Genomic DNA, 18,576 nt, shown 5'->3' on the forward strand with positions numbered 1-18,576 from the left:
TCAGGAGAACGGCACATGCGGTTCTAACATTTTTTATACTTGGTAATATTTACTATCTACTGGCTTTGAAAGAATAGTTCTTTAGGCCTATGATTACAATTATTCCTTAGGCTTCTATCCTCAAATACATGAAAGCCATGGAGTACTTATAGTTCGGCAGGTCCTGCCCCAAATTTGCTTTTTAATTAGTATCCAACTATCTGCTGAAGTCAAACATCTGTATGTTCTCCAGCATTTGTACAAGCCAAATTTACCTTCTCTTATTCTTCTCTCGGAATGTCCACCCCAAAGAACCTAGCTGCGTGGCTCATCAAGGCTGGCTCTCCCCTACAGGTGGAAGATGCTCCACTGCCCACAGCTGGTCCAGGAGAACTCGTCGTCAAAAACGCTGCAATTGCTATCAACCCTCTCGACTGTCATATGCTAGACTCCGGTGTCTTTGTCAAGCAATGGCCCGCCATCTTCGGCTGCGATATCGCCGGTGAGGTGCATGAAGTGGGAGATGGCGTCGAACGCTTCAAGAAAGGGAATCGTGTAATTGGGTATGTTATTTGAAAGTATATCGAAACCAAATCATCCTGAACTAATTTGACCTCTCTTCCACAGACATGCTATCAATTTGACTAGTGGCCGCCCCCAGGATGGCGCATTCGCTTTGTACACGGTAATTCCTGCAAACAAAGCGGCCATACTCCCCGATGAAATATCCTTCACAGATGGTGTTGTGGTGCCGTTTGCATTGGAGGCGGCTGTCTGCGTGCTTTCCCTCAAGGAGCCCGGCTTCGCCATGCCTGGTGTAGATACACCGGCACTGGGCCTTCCATATCCCTCGCTGAAGGAGGTGCCATCCAGTGGAAAGACGCTCGTTATATATGGTGGCTCTTCTTCCGTTGGCTCGATGACAGCCCAGCTTGCCGCAGCAACCGGAATCCACGTCATCGCCATTGCGGGAGCACACAATTTCGAATTCAGCAAGCAGTGCGGCGCAGCCGAAGTATTCGACCGCAATGATGCTTCACTTGTCGACAAGGTTACCGACGCAGTTCGAAAGAGTGGTGGCGAGTTTGTTGGCATCTTTGATGCTGTAGGTAGTCCCGAGACTTACGCTCACGACATCACCATTCTTGATCAGCTGGGTGGAGGAAACCTTGCTTCCGTGCATCCTCCTCCTCCTGCTACCGATCTCCCCGCGAATGTGATTGCCGGTATGATCTTTGCTGTCAACGATGTTGCGACGCCTGTCTGGGAGGACTATGTTACTCCTGCGTTGCAGTCGGGAAAGCTCCAGTGCCTCCCGTCCCCGTTGGTCGTCGGTAAGGGCTTAGAGTATGTTCAATCTGCGTTGGAAAAGTGCAAGGCGGGTGTCAGTGCCACGAAGCTGGTGGTAGAGTTGTAGCCGATGTGCTCCTCGTTTCCCTTCTACGGCAGCAAACTGGGGCTTTTGCCATGCTGGCCGAAACGTGCCTGCTATAGCTGTATCATTTCATGCTGGCTCATCACTTTCAGCCATATTTCTGTTTGAAGACTTTTTTTGGTTAAGACATAAATAAGAATGAGTATCCGTTTTGAAGTAAAGTCGCTATACCGAATGAATACATTGATTATGATATGATTCTACCGTGATCTAAATATACATAGTCATTAGAGATCACGATTTTGCCTCGGATCTAGTATGAAATGGTACAAACTTAAAGATAAAGCAGAAAATATCTTCCAACGTCACGCAGGAAAAGCTATGTATGTAGTATGATGCATGTCCGATATGATATGATCGGACAAAAAAAGAAATGCAAAAAAATGGGACGAGCCGGGATCGAACCAGCGACCTTGCGAACTTCAGTCGCACGCTCTCCCAACTGAGCTATCGTCCCAGGTTGGGATATCTGATGGCTGCTTATTTAGGTCTATAGCTCTAGCATCTATATGCTGCTTATAGTAGGCAGGTAATAGTAACATTACTCTAGAGTACTCTAAATATTACTGGTAGGATTGGAATGTACTGTCCCAAGTTTATATAGAGAAGTCACTTTCAAAAATTAGCTCTTACCGCTCTACCCCTATCAAACCGAGAAGGGAGAAAATGTATTGAAAGACAGTCAAAGATAATATCTAAGGCCAGCTATTAAAAAGATATCACGGCTGTCCACTCTTATTAATATTAGAGTTAATAATGCTAGTAATGAAAAAAACCCAAGGCAGAAATGAAGTGACTCCCAACCAACTTGTGTAATCTGCATAGAGAGTAAGTATGAAGGAAGCAAAATGACAAAACAAAAATGGGGCGAGCCGGGATCGAACCAGCGACCTTGCGAACTTCAGTCGCACGCTCTCCCAACTGAGCTATCGCCCCATGTTGGGATATCTGATGGCGGTTTATTTAAATCTATACTTCTAACATCTATATGCTGCTTATAGTAGGCAGGGTAATAATAACATTACTATAGAGTACTCTAAATATTACTGGTAGGATTAGAATGTACTATCCCAAGTTTATATAGAGAAGTCACTTTCAAAAATTAGCTCTTACCGCTCTGCCCCTATAAAACCGAGAAGGGAGAAAATGTATTGAAAAGGGTCAAAAATAATAATGAATGAGCTATTAAAAAGATATCACGGCTGTCCACTCTTGTTAATATTAGAGTTAATAATGCTAACTAGTTAGTACAGTAGAATTCGAAAACAGATTACCCCGCAAGACACACACGCTTTCTTTCCCAGCGCCCCACTTTATGACGCTAAACCTGATTGGGTCAGGAACGGTCCCACCCTGTTGTCTTCGATGTATCTCTAGTAGATTACCAAAATTGCCGTAAATACAGGTTCCGGAATCAGGCAGATCACGTTTACTGAAACACTATATTTAATGTAGATGAATGAGTCTATCTATATCAGTGTTAAACAAGCCACATGCCTATCTCTGTATCACAGTAAAACATTTTACAGTCGTATCCACTCATTAAGCTTAAGATCGAAATAACCTACCACAAATTCATATATAGTAAGTAGTATATCACTAAAAGATTAAACCAACGAACACTAGCTATATTATGCTGTCACTTAAGATGGCTGGGAAAGAAAGGAATGATAAAATAGCTCTCTTTACCGCACTTTATGAAATAGCCGAGATAACTTTTTCACATAGGTACTATACTGAGCGGAGCTTCGTTAAAAGACTTTGGCCTATTCGATCTAGTAGCTTATTTCGATCGGCCAAAACAAAGGCATGCTTATCCTCTAAGAACACATTGTCAAAATGTAAGCCACGAATACTCGCTTCGACTATTGCAACTCGATCTAGACTTCCTATTAATAGGGTACAAACAGATCTAGAGCGGAATATCTAGCGATCGCACTAACCTAGCGCATTTTCCAACGCATGGTATTTGTACATTTTATGAATAAGTCCTTTTACTTGCTTTATTTTAGGCATTGTATCTGGGGCGATGATTTTAACGTCGTAAGGACGCAACGCTCGTTGTCCTTTAAGATCTTGTTAGTATCCGTGGTTATATATTATCACCTTGCATAATATAGGATTGGTTATAGATATACCGTTAGGAAAGGTAGATTGCAAAACCTTGAAGAAGATATTATGAATTGCCGCACCTCTTTCTTCGATAAAGGATACTTAGCCAATAAGTGATGTGAAGTACATAGTAAGAGGCAATCTCTAGCGCGGTTCAAGATTTTGTACAATCTCTTTGACGGCCTTTGAACGGTCCCCTATATCGGCTGAAGATAGGCTCTGTAGATTAGCTGGTTGCCAGATACTCTCACGAAGACGGAGGACTTCTTGTAGCTAGGTCGGTCTTCCTTTTTTAAATAGAAGATTCTGGAATTCACGAAAATAAGGTTGTAGGCGACGTAATCGATCATTTTTAAAGAGGGACTGGGCGCAGATAACCTCGTATTTACCCTCAATCTTTAGCGATCCTTGAGAAAGATATTCACTAAAGTAATTTTGAGTTTCGTTGCGAAGGTATCGTAAGCTCTCTAGGTTTTTTCTACATAGGTGATCGTCGGATTCCTAAAAAGTATTAATTAGATCTAGATCGCAAAGAAATGTGCCTTTAGGAAACTGTCTCGTATCTATCGTATATAACTTGATCTGCTGTAAATTTGATCTATCCTCGGGGTTTAAGTGCCGGTAGTAGATATACTAAATTGCGAAGAGCAAGGAGCTAGTCCATAAAACGAAATTGTCCTAAGTGCCATCCTTTAGCCACCATCGGAGATGTAAGTTGAGTGTTCGAGCTATGGTCGTCCGTTTCTTATTATTCAAATTAAAAAATACGTCTTCTATAGAGGAGCCCTAATTCTAAGATACCGACTCTAAATGCACCCACTTCTTATTTATTGTTCCGACGGAATTCGGGGAGACAACCCGAAACAAGTAGTGAGGAACGTTATCTAAAGCCGTCGGCACCAACCCACTACCTACTTAGGGTCTAAAAAGTAATTGTTCCGATTGTTTAGGTGGCCCACTCAAGTGAGTGTTTGCAAGAGTATCTATTAGGGTTTCCATTTTAAATCTAGCGATGCTTTATTGCCGTTAGCGGTCAATATAGAGCAGGGGACAAAAGTAGGCGAAAGTGGTAGTATTATCTTTTATAAATAGAGAAGAAAGACAAAAGAGAGGACGAGAAGGAAAGAAAGAAAGGCAGGTCTTAGGCGTGGTTGATATCAGATAACTTAATCCAAATTTATCCAACTAGCAGTCCGCATAGAAATCTACACCATCTTACAATGACTCATCGAACGCTATAATCCAATATCTTTGAAATAGTAGACGGACAAATAGGAACTGTTCATAAATTACTGGTTTGTTATGAGAAGGTAGGGGGCTATGTAACGGCCTACAAACAAATAATAGTTAAGTGCCTGGAAATATGTATACTGTATCTTCGAATATCTCCACTCCAGGGCGCTCCGGTAAGTATGATCTGCGCAATGCCGGAACCTGTATTTACGGCAATTTTGGTAATCTACTAGAGATACATCGAAGACAACAGGGTGGGACCGTTCCTGACCCAATCAGGTTTAGCGTCATAAAGTGGGGCGCTGGGAAAGAAAGCGTGTGTCTTGCGGGGTAATCTGTTTTCGAATTCTACTGTAATGAAAAAACCTAAGGCAGAAATGAAGTGACTCCCAATCAACTTGTGTAATCTGCATAGAGAGTAAGTATGAAGGAAGCAAAATGACAAAACATAAATGGGGCGAGCCGGGATCGAACCAGCGACCTTGCGAACTTCAGTCGCACGCTCTCCCAACTGAGCTATCGCCCCATGTTGGGATATCAGATGGCAGCTTATTTAGCATGACCATGCTTTTAATCTATACCTGTAGCCCTAACTGCCTAGATTAGTTAAGCATTGAAGGAAGGCGCAAGAAAGCCTGACAGACAAGGCACCTGCACAAGTATAACTAGAGCTCCGCAAAGCCCATAAATGGGCCCGAGCCCGGGCCCAAAGCCCAACCCAACCCAATAAATAGTCCATGGGCTATTGTATTGGGCCCCCATCAAATCCCATTCAGGGGGTTGGTTCAACTAGCATCTTGTAGTCGCTGTATTCTGACCCTTCTACTGGTCATATATGGTTCAAAATCAGAATTTAGAATTAAAGTACCTATATAGGTGTATATTCTAATTTTAAACAAAATCTGACCAGTGGATATCGAAAAAAAAAAAAAGGTTAATATTGAAGCTTTGATAGATATATATTTAGGATTCATACGGGAGCACAAATAACTTAAGACTTATCTAAATAACGCGTTTTTTTGCGTGTCCAAACGTAATATGGCTATAAATCTAACTAATTATTAACAACGTAACTATTACTTAAAATAATAAAACAATAACTACAATCTAAGGGCTAAAACGGGGTCTAAACATACGGTAATTAAATCTTTTACATATTTGCATTGTTTGGTGCTTATTATGGGCTTTGTGGGCTTTGCGGAGGTCTACACAAGTATACAATATTCTGAGCTCAACTCAATCGAGAGCGCTTAGAATATCGTTGTGGACATCTTTTGCTTACTAGAGTTTGGAGTATAACAATCCCAAGAACCGCACATAGTACATGGTATTGAATAAAGCTATCAAAGATAGAGGGCGGTGGCTATGCATATCCTATGCTGTGGTAAGGATGCTTAATTCGAGCCAGTTAAAGCCATTTTGGCATTCTTCAGGTATTCGAATCTTTCTCGATACGTCCTAGGCTTTTTCTTGGGGTCTCCGTTTGGCTCGAGGTCGAAGATTATGCCGGGAAGCTTAGGGTAATCGGCCAAGTCGCAGTGTGCGTTCAGAAAGCCCTGATGGATTTTCCGCAAATTTGTGAGAGAAATCATGTCAATTTTCTTGTCCACAGGCTCGAAGTAATGATCTTTATCTTTCCCGTCGCAATCACATTTGAGCCGAGGTTGAACGAGGCGAGCGGGTGAGTGAATTGTCCACTCTGGTGTATCGTAATCTCTTTCGCGCCCGCATTCTACTTTCTAGTTACCTTGACCAGAACCCCTGCAGCGTACGCGAACAATCTCAGCACAGCCCTCCAGGTCCTTGCCCGTGCGGCATAGGGGGGCCTTCCAATTTGCTTTGCGGCGTTTAGTCTGGGAAATGGCCCTAGTTTCCATACGAGTATGGTTCTGCACTGCGTGGTTGGCAGGGACCAGACCTGGCTTTCCTTTGCAGCCGTTTTGCCCACAGCCATTACCACCATTCTGGGCACTTCGAACAACCTCGATAATATAACAATTTGGCAGTTCCGCAACAAAGAAAGGGAAAGCGTCGTCCAAAACGGGCCTTTGGCAACCCCTGCACCTTAGATGTATTGATTTCCCCGGCTCTCCCGGGATCGCTTTGCCTTGCTTGAATCCTGATTGAGTTCGGGTGATCTTCCGGATGGAAATGGTTCCGACCATGCGGGCGAGATATTCAGTCGAGAGTTGATCGAGGTTCGATACGCGGCCTTTGCCAAGAAGGGAAAATGCCAATTCCAGTGTCTCACGATTTGTTATTGGCGCACTATGAATCTTAAGCCCATCCTGGGACCGGAGCCATGATCGAAGTGGAGTCGGAATATCCCCAAAGTCGAAAATCTCAGACTCGACATAATCATCGCTCTCCTCATTGTGAAAAAGATTCATTTCTTTGATAACTTTCTCAAAAGATGCAATGGTAGAAAGTAGATCGTTATTTCTTGCATCCAGACGAAATATCTACTGGTTGATTAGACTAAAACTTTGAAGCTCAGAGAACACGACTTACCTGTTCTTGCTCAGAAATGGGGCCATTCGGGTGTGTGTACATAGGAACTACAGATCTAGAGGGGATATCTTTGAGTCCTTCTAATAGACCCTTCTCTTCCTTTCTGCGAGCTTCCCTGAGCTCGAACTCGAACTTTTTCGGAAATGCCACCTGGAAGGCCCCTAGAGCTTCTCGTAAATGCTCCTGCCTTTCCAAGTCCTGGCTAGCACTCAGCCGAGAATATTTGCCTCGGACAAAATGACTTGCAAAAAAATTAAGCCTGGTCTTGATGATATGCTGTAGCCCAGCAAGCTGGGTAGCCATCAAAATCGCCAAATCCTGTGGTCTTCCGTAAGTCTCAAAGAACTCAGAACTCGTCTTAGCGAAGCGTCCAGGTCTGGAGAGAAACTGAGGGTGGTAGGCTTGAATGATGAATCTTTTCATAGAACTGTAACTCGAATCACCAACTTCGAGCCAAAGTCTTACAGACTTATACATTCCCCACAGAGGAAAACGAACCAGACGAGCAGTTTTGCGTATCTCTTTGAAAACTTCTTCTCCAAAGCAAATTTCCACAGCCGCCGACATATTTTCCCGGACCTTGTGAATGAAGTCTCGGTGGGGGCGACGTAGATTCTCTGTGTAGAAAAAAAGGCAATCATCGGTTCGTTCTCGGCGACAAATTTCATCGAACATGAAGCAGTGGTCAGACGATAGACCACACTCATGTGACAAGCAAATTGTCGGATTTGTGAGGTCGTCAGTCACCGTACTATGTGAATCTGCAACAAAAAATGTCGGGTTGAAAAGATGGACGGCAAGGGGAGACTTAATGGAGCCACTGGGCTGTACAAAATGAGGGTGCCGGCCTACCCCAAGACTCTTCCAAACCATAGTATCTTGTTTGACCAGTTCCTCAAAGGCAGTGCTGAAGTCCCACATCTCTTTCACCCCTACATATACATTAGTTTGTTGTTGAAAAGCGAGGGTGTCGAGAAACACGAGCACATACGAGTCTTGAGCGATGCCTCAAAGGCCTTCAAGAGCGGTAGATATTGTGATATTTTATCGAACTCTTCGCTGGTTGGGATACCGATTGAGCAGTTCCCAAATAAGGGAAATTTCAGCTGAGAGCTCATGATAGTGGGCGTTGGAAGGCTGTCAAGTCGGGGCCAAATGCAAAGGGATCCACGAGAAGATGTAGAAGAGACGAGCAGAAGCAATACGGAAGCAAAGTCTTGACAAGTGGGGTAAGAAGAGCAGAGAGTAAAAACTAGATGTCACAATAAGGGGAGAAAGTGGAAGAAAAACTCGGCGAGCAGGTGATGAGGAGCAGAAAAACTGTTTACATACTTAAACATATCGCACGAAGCATATCTATGCCGAAAATTTTCTGCTGGACGTGAATAGAAATAATAATAATCCCGAAGATATCAAACGGGGTATATGATAGTGTATTAAGTCGTCACCACATTACATCGTTTTCAACGACGTAGGAGTCACATATAAACAACAACCTGAGTATTATCCGGTTTCCTTATCATCCAATCCCGCAAACAAATATGTACCATCAGCCTAATTGTAAGGCTCAGGAGAAAACACCTTCTTAAGGCGGAAGTGCGATAAGTCCCGAATAACCTGCGCAGTCTGCTTCAAGTTCCGCTTAACAATGACAGCAGTAGGAAGTGAGAAAAGCTCATCGATCTCCTCAAGGGATCTGTTCTTAGTCTCCGGCATGAAGATAATCTGGTAAATCCAGCCGAGGACAGCAATACCACCGTAGAACCCAAGCGTCAGACCAATCCGCTGCATAGATTCCATCATGCGCGTGAAATTGTATGTAACGATAAATGAGCACAGGAACAAGTTAGCATCGGCTGTCGTCATTCCATATGAACGCAAGTACGTAGGAAAAACCTCGGAAGGCACGACCCACGTCAAGCAAGCGTACGAGCCGAAGAAACCCATATATAGCACAATACCGGTGAGGTAAACTCCCTGCGCCGTGGCGGGGTATTTCTCAGCATCGATAGTGTAGCCGATACCGACGAGCACAAGACCAATGAAGAAACCTGGAAGCATCGCATTCGCCCAGTACCGACGACCAAATCGCTCCATGTACAGCACAGCTGGGATGGCGCCGATCAGCAACGATCCACCACCGACAAGAGACATGAATACGGCGTCCTTGTCGCCGAAACCGATTGCTTGCATCAGTGTCGACATGTAGTACATCACTGCATTAACGCCTGTGAACTGTCCGAGGAAGATCATGATGTTGGCGTAAACCATCGCGCGGCGTGCACGAGGCACAGTGAAGAAATCCATCCAGGGATACTTCTTCGTCTGGGATTGCTCCTGGCTTTCGGCTGTGACAGCTTGACGCATACCGAGGAACTCGTCTTTGGCTTCGAGGTCGTTGAACCCACGGATCTTCTTCCATACTGCGTATGCCTCTATTTCTCGTCCCTTGTGCATTAGGAATCGGGGGCTCTCCGGTAGGAAGAGCATGCCCACAAAGAGGATTGTCGAGAAGACCAGTGAAGAGCCTAGGATGTAACGCCAGTTTCCTTCAACGCTGACGAACATTGCGGCGACGGCGTAGCCAAGGACTTCGCCCAGAGCAATGTTAAGTTGGTACAGGGAGACGAGATTACCGCGTAGTCTGCGGGGGACTGTTGGATATTGGGGTTAAAATTAGGGATATAAGTGAGTTGGCGGTAATACGATACATACCACACTCTGCAACATATACCGGGACGGTACCACCCTCCAAACCGACACCAGCGCCAAGAATGAATCGGCCAGCGAAGACCATTCCGAAGTTGATAGCGCCGGCCTCTAGGGCGGCGCCGATAGTGTATAGGATGCAGGAGACGATAATAGCCATACGACGACCAAGGTACTCGTTTGCTGGAGAGAGGAGAAGAGCACCAGCGACAGCTCCGAGCGGCATACCAGCGTTGACTAGACTGTTGTCTGCTGAAGACAGGCCCAGATCAACAGGGAGGTAGAGGTTTGCACCACTGATAAGTGACTGGTCAAGACCAGACAGCATACCTCCCATCGACGCGAAAGCGACGAGTACGTAGGTGAAGGTAGCAGGTTTTGACAAGGTCATTTCGAAGCGGGATTTTGGAAGAATGTGCACCTGCTCTTCAAGCTGCTGCAGTTCCGCATCCATGGCGGCTTCGGTCATTCCCTTTTGAAGCTTTTGCTCCGCCACATCGTCCATCTCGAAGGCGACGGCGTCCTTATCCTCGCTATGCGCGTTTTGGGGCGCCTCGATATCTTTGAGGTCGGCCATTATGAATGAGACCTCCTTCTCAGGAGATGGGTTGTGGGTCTACTAAAGGATAAAAAGTATAACAGTGGAGTGGAACTGTCACTTCAGGCTCGGCCCGGGCAGGGACTGGGATTTATAGAGAATAGAAAGAAAATATGGAACAACAGATTATACCAGCTGAAAGAGCCAAGGGGGGGGGAAAAGCAAGACTATTCGAGGCCGTCCTGATGACGATCACAGCGACAGTTGTTTGACATTACGCACGACAAAGACTCGGTGTGGGGGTTCGGCCTAAAAGCAAAGTCAAAAACTGCCGGGAATGCGCTATATTGTAGAGACCGGCCAAGTCGTAATCCAGACTCTGGAGTATACACTTCGTGCTCTCCCATGCGTGGAGAGAAGTGGGGAATCAGGCCAGTCTGGGATGATCAGTTTGAGGAGAAGGGGAAGAACGAAAACGCGGGCTCACCGGGAGACAGAAACAGGTCTAGAGTTGGAATATGCAGTGTTCCGTATTTGAACAGTAGGGATTGGAATGTGGAGAGACATGGGGGAATTCAAGACATGGGGGCTCTGACGAATCGTGTGCCATCAAAGCTTATGTCGACCATTCCTGGGCACACAACAGGCAATCCGTGTGATTGACCCTCAGACCTCAGATTGACATTGCTGTCAAATGTGGTCTCATACTTCTGGAATCTTCCCGGCTTCCCGTTGCGTCGGCATATATCACGGTATAGCCATCCACGGGTACATTGAACGGAGTTAATCCTGCGGAAGAAGACAATCCTGACACTGGAAGACGAATATGTCTACAGCCGAGCAAAGAATTTAATCAAGGGCTGCATCTCGAACATAATCCTGGACTTGAAGGGCGCTAGGACTCGGGCTCTAACTGGGGTTGGGGTCCCCGTGGAGAGGACTGGGATATATCGGCGACATCTCGGGGAAAATGGGGGATATCATGACCTTTTCGATTAATCAAGCTTTAAATCTGGGCTTGGGCCCGTCAACTGCTCTCACTTGGCCAATGACCTGTACTCGAAGAAAGGGAAACAAGCTTCCGAGGTGCATTATTATATTCGGAGTATAACGCCCCCTCAGCGAAACGCGGGATGGCCGCGTCGGGGTCGGGTAAAATGCGGGATTTTCCCCAGGGCAAGCCGATATGTTCATTCGCCAGCTGTTGCTTGGCTTTGGTGGCTAAACATCCCGGGTTGTAATAGCCAATTATGGGGGCCATCGGATATCTTGGCTCGTTGGATGTTGGAAAGGGTGATCTCTGCCGTATCGGTGGTGAGTATTCTGAGAGATTCAGCCTAAAATATCCCTGATGCGTGGGGGAGAATGTCAAATTAGTCAATCTGCGCGAATTCTCGGAACATGCTACAATATCATGCTACATATAATGTATTCGGTACATATCTAGGAACCACCTGACCATCCATGATGGAACATTTGAATGAACTTTGTCATTATGTATGTACTGGGTAAACATTGAACATAAAATAACTCCCGACGCCATGCTCTGCACCATGCAATGTAAGCCTCTACACGTTCACCGTCTTCCAGGCGCTCCAACCGGCTTCCGAACACTGGGGTCAACATTGGGACTAGGAGACCTTCCTCCCTGTAATCTGGCCCGCAGTCGGTCCTGGGCGGAACCACCACCCGACCCAACACGATCGAGATTCGGACGAGCCTGGGAAGACTGATGCGAACCAGCTCGCTGGCTGGGCAATGGCCGCGCTCCAGATGGATGGGGGAGCCCGATCCAGCAGGCGAGTGGGACTGAGAAAGTGTGATGGCCGGACCAGGGGAGGGGGAGGGGCCCGGCGGCGCGCTGTTGGCAGAGGCGAGCGGCGGAGCTGTGCCACCACGTCCGCGACGAAGACTGGCTGTCTGTGGGATCGATGTTTGAGATGTGGGAGAATCACCCCATAGATCGCCTAAACCGCCGCTCCGGCCGGAGTTGGCGGACCCTTGGTTGTAGTTACCGGAGGGTAGCTGTGAAGTCGCGATCGGGCGGGAGGGGGTCGGAGACGGACCCTTAGGGTCTTTTGGGAGCCATGGTGGGAATGGACGACCCTTTTCGGTGTAGTAAGCTCGAAGGGCGTTGGAGATGTGGGAGCAGTCTTCGTTGTCAGGGTCGTCTCCCTCGTCGCCTAGGGTAATGGCACGGCGAAGGTTGGTGAGTCGTGAGCCTAGGCCAGAGATGGCCGAAGAGGTGGTCAAGGATGAGAAGTATGAGCTCATCTTGCAGCACCCAAGTGGTGTGGTTGAGTAATGCGCGGTTTCTAGAAGGGCAGCTTCGGTGCGGGGTGGGTTGGCGCGGAGCTGGAGCTGTACTTGTGGGGACCCAATGCAAGGGCTTCAGGGCCAAAGAGTTGGATAAGAGATGAGGATGATTGCAATGGATTATTAAAGGGAAAATTAACAGAAGAACCGGCTCCTGGGGTGAGGTGAAGTCGTTCAAAGGAAAATGAAAGGCGACAAGTGGACATTCATTAGGCAATAGCTAGTCAACACGTGATCACGTGTTTCACCTAAATAAAGCAACAGCCGGGTCTTGTCGCAAATAAATTATGTTCAGGCATCTCAGGAAAGATATTGAGCATTGAGCGGTACAGCTGAAGATAAAATAGACATTGGAAGAACTAGGATCGTGAGTTGTAGTGGATGCAATATAGCAGGGTATGATGCCCAATCACTAGCACAGAATAAGAATATAGAACAAAAAGAAATGACAGCCCGAACGCCATGCAAGATCAGGTAAACTTTTCCCAAATCCTCTTTAACATCGACAAAATCATGCCATGACCTGGTCCTTGCCAGCACCCTCGGTCTCGTATTCGATCTCGATGCGAGGTCCCTTCTTGCGAGGCTTCGCCTGGGGAGCAACATGCTTCCGCTTGGCACTGGGCTTGGGCTTCTTCTCATCCGCACTAGCCTCCTCGTCGTCCTCGCTGTCATCATCATCGTCACTCTCATCGTCATCGTAGTCGCTGGAGTCAGCTGAGTCGACGCCCAGCCAGTCCTCCATATCCTCGAGGTCCTCCTCCTCATCGAGATCGCTGACGTACTCGACCTCACCAACACCCTCTTCTTCCTCCTCCTCAATCTCCTCGCCGTCATCCATGTCCACATCACGCTGACCGTCACCAGCACGCTCAAGACCACGGAGAACCTTCTTCCAGATACCCTCCTCGACATTGAGTGGGCGGTCACCGTAAGCGCCACTGCGCAGACGCTCAATAAGCTCACGCTCAATGGCTCTCTCGACCCTAGCGGCAGCCTCGGCCTTACGCTCACGGGTCTCCTCACGACGGCGGATCTTCGGCGCCAGCTTGGGCACAATACGCTCTCCAAGACGCTCATCTTCCTTGGCGATGTTCTTCATGCGGATGCTGACCTGCGTCAGACGGGTGAGACGCTGCTTGCACTTGTGGGTCAAGAACTTGGGCCAGTAGATGAGGCGCTCATCGACTTGCTCGAGGGCCTTGGCGTAGTTGGAAGATAGGCGCACACGCTCCCACCATTTGCTGGGCATGTGGGCTCGTTCGACGGTCTTCATGTACAGGTACATGACACCTGTTTCGGGATCGCTTCGCACCGTCGCATACCGCGAGTTGGCCAGTGGGCAGGACTGGCGATTGCACAGACCGCTGACGTTGTATTCATTGCGACAGAAGTTTTGGTCTTTGGTCGTTCTAAAGAGAAAGGTGTAATGGTTAGTAAAATGTTCTTGTTCTGTCCATACATAATGGAGTTAAACCTGCGGACTGAATAGCCAGCGAGTCAGGATTAATACTTACTTGAGTTTGTAGGAGCAGAACTGCTGGTTGATAACCTGCCAGACAATTTCGTCAGACATGATGGGCGAGGAATTGACAACCGAAAAAAGTGGTTGGTCCTGGAGTCTACGCAGCAGATGTTTGACCCCGAAGAAAAAAAAAAGATTCGATATGTATTGACCGCCTTCCTGAGTAGGGTGATCACGTGTGTCCTTATCGACTATGCGCAACGTCATTGGACACCGGGAAGGATCCGCCTTTGAAGGCCATCCACCTAGTTGAATTTAACAACCACGGACATCTCAGAATTGATTATCGGGTGTAGAGCCATGACTATATTAGAACGAACGGGAAAGACAAATGCTCTTTAACCTAAACACATTCTATATATTCTAGGCTGTCAGGAGATCAATCAGTCCCAGCCACCTACTTCACTTTGTCCAATACCCAGGTTAATTTTTGACATATTCAGTGTTTTCATTATGGCCATAGCCTAAATCATGGGGATCTTTTGGGGGCCCGCAGTGCCAAATTGCTCCCGTGTTCCATTAGAAGCTTCAGTCCCGACGTAAAACCATTTTGAACTGCGTGATGAACGGGTGTCCAGCCCATTTTATCTATCGCGTTGACATCAGGTCCATGTTCCAGGAGAATTCTTAATACGCCTTCTTGCTTCTGGTGAACGGCTATGTGCACTGCAGTCCGGCCCGCGCTGTCGCTCTCATTGATGCCCACTGCCGCTCGCAGAAGCTCGCGAATAATTAATTCATGCCCTTGTTCCACCGCTATATGCAAAGGCAGGTGCCAGTCCTGAGGTTGCTCCTCGGCCTCCATCTTGAGACCACGAGGTGATGGGAGTGAAGCGCATTGGGATGGGAGAGATTGTGGGGGAGTAAGGGGATAGCATGGTGCTGGCTCCATGCTGGGTTGACCTGGAGGCTGAGTCATTTGCTCGCCGTGGATCGAGGTTGACAATTCGGGTGCCCATAGATGATGCTGTTGTAGCTCCTCCGGCGTTGGAAGAGGATTAAATGACCAATTCATATCCGTGTTCACTTTTTCGTGGGTCATGCTAGTCCTGTGCTCATTTTGTACCGAGCTAATTATATCCCATGAAGGGATTGGATCGATGTAGCCGTGGTGCTTTCCCAAATTAAGTGAAAACGCTGAGTGTGAATTTGTATTTTGTCCTCCAGTCAGGTTCCCCAAATCAAGATCATTCAGAAGAAATGGCATCGATCCAGCATCCGTCCTGGAGATGCTCGGGATTGGTGGCCAATTGTAAGAGCAATCATTGTGAAGGGACGGTTCCAGTCCGTGATTTGCTTGGGGAACATTGCTCCCTTGTACCTCTGTGACGAGAAAGTTTGATTGATTTGATGGGCATATTGCGTCGCCTTTCCCGGTGGTTTGGTCTGAAGTTTTCCCCCCTCGCCGACCTATCGATGTCAGTCAGTGCCTGCTAGTGCCTTTTCATGGCCAGTATATGTGCACTTTGGTGCATTTAACATTGAATTGGGGGTGATCGTACTACGATGTGTCCGCTGGGAGCGACGATTTTGCAATTTCCGACGCTCATATCGCTCATTTGGAATGCAGAGCTCCACTAGTGGAACTTGACTGGGATAGTGACCTTGGATAGAGAATGAAAGATCCATCTGAAGGGTTGGAAGAGGAATATTCAATTTCCAACGTTAAATACGGGGGTATTGACAAAAGTATGCTCATGTGAAACCGCATGAAACTGAGGCAGTCATATCCAAAAAAGCTTTGACGCAAATAAAGCTATATACTCCTCTCTAACAGGCAGCCTATACTCCTAGACAAATCACAGGATGTAACGTTAATCACGTTATCTTGGCTGAATGCACGGATTAATACCGCCATCTCGGAGTAAGCATAGGTAGAATCTGACAGGGACTCGGGTGGTCTGAAGATAAGCTGGGCCGTAATCCTGCAAACACCTCCGAGGCCGTACATGTGTAGATTACAAATGTTAAATAGGAAAGATGATGACTCTGCATTAGCTTTGGCGTCATAATGTTTATGGCGAATTATTGTCAGCACGGGAAAAGCCACTAGAGATGTTTAAGAAACAAAAGTCTCATATAGTCTGAAATATGCGAAGGTCTATTCTTTGAGCTTCAAAAACTTCAATCTTTTGTGCAGTTCGAATTGTCCAATCCAAAGTAATGTCTTCCCAAGAGGTCCAATTCAAGACAATCGATGGCCTTAGACTCAGTGGAATCCTTTACCCCGGAAGCGGCACGGCCCCTGGGCCCGCCATTATTCTCACAGGTGGAGTCGGTCTTACGTGTGTATAGTCTTGTGGTGTCGCAATACTGACATTGAATGTAGTTTGCCACCGTCAAGGAGATGTTCATTCCAGACATTGCGGCCCAGTTTCAGGATGCGGGTATAACCGCGTTGACCTACGACCCACGTTGCACTGGGGCCAGCGAGGGAGAACCTCGCCAAGAACTTGACCCACACAAACAGGTCTCGGACTATAGCGATGCACTCACCTTTCTGGCCAGTCAGCCAGGAGTCGACGCCGGCCGCATTGGATTCTGGGGCTTTTCTTTTGGTGGAATCGTCGCACTGAGCGCTGCAACCTTGGACTCGCGGGTACGATGGGTGGTTGCCTGCTGTCCATTGACCAATTTTACCTTCGATGGTAAGCGGGCTCGTGTCTTGGCTCGAACTATGCGTGATCGAGAGTCTATCATCAAAGGAAATCCACCATTTTCGCTCCCTGTTCTGACTGAGGAGGGATTGAACCCCGCGGGATTCGGTGGTGCGGCTGACGCGAACAACTACCGCCTCATCATGGACGCTTTTCGGAACGCGCCCACATATGAGAATAGAACTACCCTACAGACCTACTACAAGATAGCGGGGTGGAATCCTCTCAGCTTGGTCTCTCAGTTGGATTCCGCGTCAGTTCTGCTTCTTACGCCCCAGGACGACATCATCTCCACAGCCGAAGAGCAAACTAAACTGTTTGATTCAATCGTGGCAGATGTGAGAAAGCACCAGCATTTTGAACCAGAAAAGGGTCATATGAATATCTTTGGAGGAGAGTCGTTCGCCCGGTTGATGCAGGTACAGATTGACTTTCTGCAGGACTAGCAGCTGTCGATCCGTACGGGCAGTCCTATTGGCTTAGATATCATATCCTAGTCACAACGCCATTATTCATCCGTGGAATTTTATCAGGATATAACTTGGAATATATGCGTAGCTTATGTAAATCTGCAGTTTGAATCCCCAGGTGGTCAGCCTAGATAAGGGAAGATTATTGAACCGCCGAATTCAATATATAAAGGGTCTCCCCCTCTGCCTGGTCCTTCAAGAGCAACGGCTTGTACTCCAGGCAAGTAAACTAGCCCACCTTGAACCACTCACCACCTACGCAATGCCATTTCGGGTGCTCTGTCTCCATGGAATGGGCACCAATGCGGCCATACTTCGAGCCCAGCTGCAGCCAATTCTGGATCTACTTTCCGCTACAGAATGTGAATTTATCTTTCCCGATGCTCCCTGGACTTGTGACCCTTTCCCCGGAGTAGCCAATATCTACGATGGCCCATACCTTGCTTGGATCCGCACCCCGTCCACCGAGCAAGTGGCATATGCCCACGCATACCTGCAGAAGTATCTCTTGGATCCTATTGATCTTGTCATTGGATTCAGCCAGGGGGCAGCACTCGCAGCTTCTTTAATGCTGCATACCGAGCTCGCTGGACAGCCACCACTTTTTAAAGCGGCTATGCTGATTTGCTCCACGCTACCATCCACCTATTCTCCGGAATATGGAATTGATGTTCGGGATTACTTTGGGATTACTGGGCCCCCGACGAAGCGACCAAACGTGTTGCCGGATGAAGCGCTCGTTGTCCGACACGATTACTTCATACGGACGGAAAAGATTCGTGATCCCGATCAACCTGTTTATTACAATCTCTTTCACGCCGATGTGGACACAGTCCGTATCAGAACTCCAACGGCACACATCTATGGGCGCCGCGATATCTTGTGGCGCCAGCAGAGTCTTGCTATGATCCAGTTGTGTGGGGGAAAGGTCTATCGTTTCGAGCATAGTGGTGGGCATGAGGTTCCGCGCAGTGCAGCGGAAGAAATGTGTGATCTTATAGAAGAACTAGTTCTTGCGGGGAGAGAAGGATGAAGCAAAAGCATTTCCCCCGTGTTTCTTGCACTAAGATATGAAAATACACATCTTACTC

At 47.2% G+C, this 18,576-nt stretch overlaps 9 protein-coding genes across 9 annotated transcripts; 3 read left to right on the forward strand and 6 right to left on the reverse strand.

Annotated features, from left to right (window-relative positions):
• Nucleotides 1–276: 276 nt before the first annotated feature.
• N7517_007583 (zinc-binding alcohol dehydrogenase family protein) lies at nucleotides 277–1,396 on the forward strand (the record flags this gene model as incomplete). The annotated part of the gene is made up of 2 exons (XM_056725313.1): nucleotides 277–542; nucleotides 607–1,396. 2 exons carry the CDS (start codon nucleotides 277–279, stop codon nucleotides 1,394–1,396), a joined length of 1,056 nt encoding a protein of 351 aa, XP_056581563.1.
• Nucleotides 1,397–1,836: 440 nt separating this feature from the next.
• N7517_007584 (uncharacterized protein) lies at nucleotides 1,837–5,306 on the reverse strand (the record flags this gene model as incomplete). The annotated part of the gene is made up of 3 exons (XM_056725314.1): nucleotides 1,837–1,890; nucleotides 2,219–2,362; nucleotides 5,208–5,306. Coding segments are annotated over 3 exons (297 nt in total), but the record flags the coding sequence as incomplete, so codon positions are not given.
• Nucleotides 5,307–6,153: 847 nt separating this feature from the next.
• N7517_007585 (uncharacterized protein) lies at nucleotides 6,154–8,388 on the reverse strand (the record flags this gene model as incomplete). The annotated part of the gene is made up of 6 exons (XM_056725315.1): nucleotides 6,154–6,458; nucleotides 6,507–7,221; nucleotides 7,271–7,697; nucleotides 7,769–7,887; nucleotides 8,123–8,202; nucleotides 8,262–8,388. The coding sequence occupies 6 exons, from the start codon at nucleotides 8,386–8,388 to the stop codon at nucleotides 6,154–6,156; spliced, it is 1,773 nt and encodes a 590-aa protein (XP_056581565.1).
• A 436-nt stretch (nucleotides 8,389–8,824) lies between these two features.
• N7517_007586 (putative MFS sugar transporter) lies at nucleotides 8,825–10,556 on the reverse strand (the record flags this gene model as incomplete). The annotated part of the gene is made up of 2 exons (XM_056725316.1): nucleotides 8,825–9,924; nucleotides 9,986–10,556. The coding sequence occupies 2 exons, from the start codon at nucleotides 10,554–10,556 to the stop codon at nucleotides 8,825–8,827; spliced, it is 1,671 nt and encodes a 556-aa protein (XP_056581566.1).
• A 1,537-nt stretch (nucleotides 10,557–12,093) lies between these two features.
• On the reverse strand, nucleotides 12,094–12,791 carry N7517_007587 (uncharacterized protein; the record flags this gene model as incomplete). The annotated part of the gene is made up of 2 exons (XM_056725317.1): nucleotides 12,094–12,237; nucleotides 12,258–12,791. 2 exons carry the CDS (start codon nucleotides 12,789–12,791, stop codon nucleotides 12,094–12,096), a joined length of 678 nt encoding a protein of 225 aa, XP_056581567.1.
• Nucleotides 12,792–13,344: 553 nt separating this feature from the next.
• On the reverse strand, nucleotides 13,345–14,409 carry N7517_007588 (ribosome biosynthesis protein MAK16; the record flags this gene model as incomplete). Its single annotated transcript, XM_056725318.1, has 2 exons — nucleotides 13,345–14,245; nucleotides 14,351–14,409. 2 exons carry the CDS (start codon nucleotides 14,407–14,409, stop codon nucleotides 13,345–13,347), a joined length of 960 nt encoding a protein of 319 aa, XP_056581568.1.
• A 418-nt stretch (nucleotides 14,410–14,827) lies between these two features.
• N7517_007589 (ankyrin repeat domain-containing protein) lies at nucleotides 14,828–15,373 on the reverse strand (the record flags this gene model as incomplete). The annotated part of the gene is made up of 1 exon (XM_056725319.1): nucleotides 14,828–15,373. One exon carries the CDS (start codon nucleotides 15,371–15,373, stop codon nucleotides 14,828–14,830), a length of 546 nt encoding a protein of 181 aa, XP_056581569.1.
• A 1,182-nt stretch (nucleotides 15,374–16,555) lies between these two features.
• On the forward strand, nucleotides 16,556–17,461 carry N7517_007590 (uncharacterized protein; the record flags this gene model as incomplete). Its single annotated transcript, XM_056725320.1, has 2 exons — nucleotides 16,556–16,627; nucleotides 16,688–17,461. The coding sequence occupies 2 exons, from the start codon at nucleotides 16,556–16,558 to the stop codon at nucleotides 17,459–17,461; spliced, it is 846 nt and encodes a 281-aa protein (XP_056581570.1).
• A 286-nt stretch (nucleotides 17,462–17,747) lies between these two features.
• On the forward strand, nucleotides 17,748–18,518 carry N7517_007591 (Serine hydrolase FSH; the record flags this gene model as incomplete). The annotated part of the gene is made up of 1 exon (XM_056725321.1): nucleotides 17,748–18,518. The coding sequence occupies one exon, from the start codon at nucleotides 17,748–17,750 to the stop codon at nucleotides 18,516–18,518; it is 771 nt and encodes a 256-aa protein (XP_056581571.1).
• Nucleotides 18,519–18,576: the final 58 nt, after the last annotated feature.

Source organism: Penicillium concentricum, assembly GCF_028827145.1.
Source record: "Penicillium concentricum strain IBT 3081 chromosome Unknown utg000002l_segment0_segment0, whole genome shotgun sequence".
Lineage (NCBI taxonomy): Eukaryota > Fungi > Ascomycota > Eurotiomycetes > Eurotiales > Aspergillaceae > Penicillium > Penicillium concentricum.